The 6,106-nt window shown below is 51.6% G+C and overlaps 1 protein-coding gene across 1 annotated transcript; it reads left to right on the top strand.

Annotated features, from left to right (window-relative positions):
- The first annotated feature begins 1,211 nt into the window (after positions 1–1,211).
- MRPS34 (mitochondrial ribosomal protein S34) lies at positions 1,212–3,776 on the top strand. The gene is given in 4 exon segments (XM_030958043.1): positions 1,212–1,771; positions 1,774–2,117; positions 2,219–2,261; positions 3,093–3,776. Coding segments are annotated over 4 exon segments (945 nt in total). The 5' UTR covers positions 1,212–1,491; the 3' UTR covers positions 3,371–3,776.
- Positions 3,777–6,106: the final 2,330 nt, after the last annotated feature.

Genomic DNA, 6,106 nt, shown 5'->3' with positions numbered 1-6,106 from the left:
GTGCGCAGGCGTTCCGTCGCGTGTGCGGGAGGGCTGTCGGGGGCAGCCGCCCCTCCCCCCCCCGCGACGCCGGGACGGCGGCGGCTCACATGGGCGCGCGGGGCGGAGGCGGGGCAGAGCTCTGCTGCCCGTTCTGCCGGATGCTCCCGGGGCTGCTTCCCCGCTGTGGGTGTGGAGGGGCCGTTGTGCGGGAGCTCGGTGTGGAGCGCATCGTCGGAAGTGTCGGAAGCATCGCCGTGTGCCGAGCGCATCGTTGGAAGTGCAGGTGGCGGCCCGTGGGGCGGCGTCTCTTCGCTGGGCCGCTCTGGTGGTGGCTGCCGCCCCCGCCACCGGCGGGGCCCGTGCTTGCGCCGGGGCAGCGAAGGGCGCTGCAGCACCCCCCAATTGACAGCGGTTCCCTTGATAGAATTCCCCTAAAGAAGCAGAAACCGTTGCTGCCGCTGCTCGCTGCCCTCGGACTGTATATGTATACCCCGTTAGCCACGCCAGGAAGTGGCTGGTTTGGAACATGATTTGCGCTCGTTCGCCCGGGCAGCGGGAGACGCCGTATGTGGTCGGCTGTTGCGGAGCTGCATCGTTTACCTGATGACTTGCTGTGTGTGTGGTGGCGTCTTTAATTTCTGTCCGTCCAACAAAGCCAATTCCGTAATTTTTCAAGCATTCTTGTCACCTCTTCTGCTCTGTGGACTCACAGAAACTGATATGTAGGGGCCTTAAGCAGAAATGAGCTTGATCCTTGTGCTGCACAACCCTTGGGTACAAGCTCCCAACTCTGTACCTTGTAATAAATGGTTTAACTGCTCTGCTATTTCCCCCAAATCACTTTAGTACCGGGAGTCTCCTCTCGTTTTTAACAGCTGGATTGAGATCAAGTATTTTTTTCTAAGCTAGTGTTTCTCAACTTAATCAGGTAACTCCTACTTACTCCTATGCCCCTATCTTTTTTCAAGAGATGCACCATATTAGTCTTAAGAGCATTGTCAGCCTTTTTAATGTGTGGTTTACTTTTTTAGTGTGCAGCACACGTGAACACACCACTTTCTCCTCACACTTTGATCTTGGCTGCTGGAAAAACCCACTCAGTATCCTGAATGCCTTCAATATAGGACTTTGCAGCAGCGCTGGAATTGCTGTGCTTCCTTTAATTTAAGATACAGATTTCAATGAAAAAAAAAAGCCTTCTGTCAGATTTAATTTACCAGTATTTAGCCAAAATCCAAGGGCTGATCTATGCAGTTTTTACTTAAAGTCTACTCTTTAAAAGTGTAGCCTCACTGTGCTGGCATTCCATGACTGGAGCAGCTCAGAGGAATTTGTCTCATTCCAGTACGGAGTTCCATGACCCGGCTGCTGCTCGTGGCCCAGCCTCTGATTGAAGATCTGGGCCAGACTTGTTGCTTTAATCTTCCTGAAACCTGGTTCACTCAGGTTTTGAACGCTCCCTGACATAGCTGAATCTGTGCAGATTTTTCTAAACCAGACACTGTTCAGATGCATCTCAACAACCAAGCCCGGCTCCCCCGAGAGCCGCCTAGCACACAGTACCGTCAGGCCGCGCCTGGCCTGCTGGCCCCGGCAGGTCCGCACCACAGCGAGGGGCCGCGGCACGCCGTGCCCTCTGCGGGCAGCAGCCTGAGAGCACCCGCTGCGGGCGGCTGGGCCACGCGGAACGCTGCAGTTGACCCTGGCGACGGGCGGGGCGACTTCCGCGGAGCCCGGCGCGGCTTCCGGGAGAGGCGGGAGCAGCGAATCCAGGTGCGGCGCTCGGTTCTGCCCGCTCCGCGCCCTCGGCCGCCGCCATGGCCCGCAAGAAGCTGCACCGGCCTATCGCCGCCATGGCCAGGAAGATCCGCGAGTACCGGGCGCTGAAGGATCGGCCGCGGGACTCTCAGCGCTTCGCCGTGGACTACGAGACCATGCGGCGGCCGCTGACGCAGAAACGGCTGCCCGTGCGGGCCTGGGAGGACGTGCGGAACGAGAACCGACTGTTGGCGCTGCTCTGCCGCCTGCCGCGCTTCGGCGTGGGCCGCACCGTCACCCGCAAGTCCTGGCTGTGGGCGCACCGCGAGCCCTGCTACTGGGTCATCACCAAGGTGAAGGCGGACTACACGGCCGAGGTATCTGCCCTGTCCCGCCCGCCGCCCCGCCGCGCCCTGCGGAGCTCCCGCCCTCCACCCCGCTGCGACCCACCCTCAACAGGTTCCTCTTTTCTTTGCAGAACATGGACCATGGAAGAGCTTGGGGCTACCTGACCTTCAAAGGTAAAACCAGCTCGTTTTCCCACACATGGGGGCAGAGCTAGAGGGCACCGGGTGCGTGAGGGTGGCAGAGAAACCGCAGGCTCCCTGACTGGGAAATATTTTTTTCTGACATCTTCTTATGGGAAAAGAAGTTCCTTGCGTTTCAAAGGCTGGGAATCTAGCCCCTTCACAATGTCTTTCCAAGGAATGCTGTGGGAGAGCCAGTGCAGTATGACCTTGGGGAGCAGCAGCACTAAAGGCATATTAGATGAGCTGACACACTGTTCTGAGACTTTCAAAGCAAGACATAGTATGAGCATGAGGGTATTCCAATTTAAATTGTCTCTAAAAAGGAAAAAGTGCAATGGCAATGAAGTTGTGTTACTGGAATTTTAATTTAATGATTGGAGTTGTATGAGTGAATTTTCCTTTTTAGAGTTGCTTTATATTAAGTATATAATTTTCCCTTACTGGAATTACTGAAATAGTACTCATTCGAAGGTTTTAAGTTGTTGGCCACTTCTAACACTTAGTTTTCTAGGAAGCTTTCATCAGTGTAGGGAGAAATTACTCTTGTTCCTTAACCATGGAAATGGAACTTGAGAGAGACAAAGCAAAACTTTAAATTAAGAGAGGGAATCACTCACTCAGCTGGAACCTATTTCTATTTCAATTCTCAAGGACAGAAGTGAGATCCTATAGTATAGCAGGGAATAATTTGTCCAGCCTTTGAAAACTCTGTTGACTCTTGCCTTTTGTAGCATTTTTGGTGCCAAAGAGTCAACACTTGCTGTGTCTGGAGGCAGTTTTATGTGATGGTGTTACCCACTGGTGTTCATTGTCTTTTCCCAGGCAAAACTGAAGGGGAAGTGAGGGAGATTGACAAAGCAATGTACCATGACTGGCGTATAGTGCCCAAACACGAGGAGGAAGCCTTCAAGAAATTCATCCCAGTGCCTGAAGTGACTGTTCGGTTCCTGCCATACCCACCACTGCTCCGAGCCATGATCCTTGCACAGTGGCAGAAGGAGGGAAAACCAATCGTGGAAGAGCCAATTATTGATCTGGAGAAGGTCCTGGCCTCTCCCCAAGAGTGGGCAAAGAAAAAAGCTACTGGGACACCGGTATAGAGACTTCTTCAGTGTCCTAAGCATCCCACATGCTCTCACTACCTGTTAGAAGCTCAGTGCACAAAGGGTCTTACAGAGCCTCTCTGTGCTCATTGTCCTAGGATGTTTCCAGCTTTCTCCTCAGCCCTGTACAGTAACTCATCTGAAAGGGAAGATGCAGATATATTCAGACTCTTCTCCCATAACTTTGGTTATAGTGAGCAGAGAAGTCTTCTTGGTTCCCTGGATAGTCTCTAAATACACAGCTTCAGCTGCAACTTCAGCCAGCTGCAGTTCTTTGGAGCATAACATTTTTTATATAACTTGGGTCCTGCATGAATCACAGAAAAATGACTGTAAATATCACAGTATTTCACAGAGCTGTGAAAAAATGTATCTTCAAATGGAAATAAATGTTAATTCTGCAGCACAATTCTAAGAAAACCCATGAATTTTTTTCAATGCCAAGACATTGTAACAGCCAAATGGAGAGCCATTAGCTTAGGCACAGCATCTGGTTCTCTGCAGAATGATCTGTTACTAGCATATGACGGCAGTGAACAAGAAGTGAGGAACATGACTTCAATACTAAGGTAACCCAAAGCTATCCGTCTCTTACTCCCAAAGATGGCTGTCAAGAGATAGGGGAAATTATTTTCGTTCTGGTGATGCAAAGGAGGTGGGATTGGCTTTTACCATTTGAAGCCAATTGTAAATTACCCCTGTTCCAGGGCAGCATGTTGTGAACGTTAAAACTCCTGAGCACAGTTCATGATGTTTCATCTTCTCTTGCCGTGGCTGCAGATGCTGCTGCTGTGTCCAAGGCTGCTGGAGGCTCTGGTCTGGGTGTGGGTGGAGGGAGCACAAGAGCTGTTCAGCTCTATGTATCAATTCCCTGCAGAAGTAACTGTTTAGTTCCTGTGTCTGCAGATAATCAGGAGGTGGCGTTCCATTTACTGCAGCATCCTGAAATCACAAATAGCCTGAACAGATTTAGTGAGGGAGAGCACCTGGACTCTCAACTGGACTCTGCTCCACCCAGTGTGTGTGGCCTGGATGAAGCTGGGAACATGTGGCCCCAGCCAGCAGGAAATGGCTGCAGGAGCACACAGATTGACATTGGCTACCTGTATTTCCATAGGGTTCCTCACCAGAGGCTCCGCATCTCCTCACCATAGGTTCCTCACCAGAGGCTTCGCACCATGATTGAAGGGTTAAGATGCTATGGGATATGAAGAAAGGCTTTTCTTGTGAGTTAAAAGCTGGTCCTGTGACAAGGAACAGAACTGAGCCTGCCTTGCGGCAGAAGCACTGCAGCGCATGTGCCAAATCTAGTTCTCTGGCTTCAGAAGGAATGGGAGAATCCAGGAGAGGGAGAATCAGGAGTAATGTTAAAGGCACGGTTTGAGGCTGTGAGCCTTCCCATGGCAGTTGCTGTGGCTGGAAGGTAGTTTGTCTGATATCTATAGTCTCCACTGCTGGGCACTGAGCTGAGCTGTTGCCTTCCTGTCTGCACCGTGATTGAGGTACTACTGAACACAAACCAAGAACAAGGGAGATTAAAGGGAGGTGTAGTTGTGAATCAGATGGGATGAGTAGAACAGTCTAGTCCTCTGTTCTGCACAGCTGCGATCTAAATGTAGCACCAGCAGAGGAAGTGTCCCCCTGAGGAGGCATACACAATGACCACAGAGGGCAGACCCAAGTGCTGGTCACAGCAGCCCCAGAAAAGGCAAGAAATGACCCATGATCAAAGTATACCAGGGAGCCAAGCCAGCAGCAAAAGCAGATGGAGGTGGTAAGGCACAGACTCATGCAGCAGCTTGGGTGAGGTGGGATTTCTGAAGATGATGTAGGCAAAATCCAGTCCCTTGGGTCCAAGGAGTCGATCCAGGAGTGGCTGGAGACTGACACAGTTACATGTTGAAGACCTCAGGTTGTGCTTCAATGAGGCTCCTGGGCCATAGGAGGAAAGGGCCCCTGTAGAGGTGGGGGTCTAGGTGGCACTTACCACAACAGTTAGGACCTGCTGGTGAGCTCAGGGTCATGAAATGGGTGTCTTCTGACAGAGCCCTGGCCAGCCTGGGAGCCTTACCCTGATAGTGAAGGTCCCTTTTGGGAAGCTGCACAGCCTGTTTGCCATGTGTTGGATTCCACGCCCAGACCATAATGTGAATTCTGATGAGCCTCCCAAACTTGTACATTTCCTCACAGATTTTTTACCAGCGTGGGGGGATTGTTTGAAGGCTGTTGGCAGTGATCTGCTTACTTAGCCACCAGACATGACTGTACTTCACCCAGGGCCCTGCTCAAACTGCTGCTGGCTTTTTCAAAGGGTGCATCCCCAGGGATTTAGGATGGATCACAGCACACGTTTCCAAACCTCATTGCTGAGGTGCCTCCATTAACTGCAGAGGCATTGCCAGTTGTACTACACCCTGGCCTGTGGCACACCACAGTGCGTGTGTTGGTCACAGAGGTGACTTGCCTTAGGGCTCCCTGCTTGGGGCAGAAGATGCTCCTCTCCAGTCTTAAGGACATGGTTCATTGCCATGTCTAGCCATTGAATCATGCAATTCTACAAAACAACTATGAAGGTGTCCAAATGCTGCTGGGACTGAAAGGCTCCCTACAGTCGAATGATGCTGATATCACCAATGCCTATGGGACTGTGAAGTGCCACCTTGTACAGTGTAGAAAACTGACCTGATGTGTTATCCCTGGCAGTTCACCTGAAAGGGCCACCCTGACTAAAGT

Source organism: Camarhynchus parvulus, chromosome 14 (assembly GCF_901933205.1).
Source record: "Camarhynchus parvulus chromosome 14, STF_HiC, whole genome shotgun sequence".
NCBI lineage: Eukaryota > Metazoa > Chordata > Aves > Passeriformes > Thraupidae > Camarhynchus > Camarhynchus parvulus.
The sequence above is the reverse complement of the archived record's forward strand: the minus strand, read 5'-3'. Positions and strand labels throughout refer to the sequence as shown.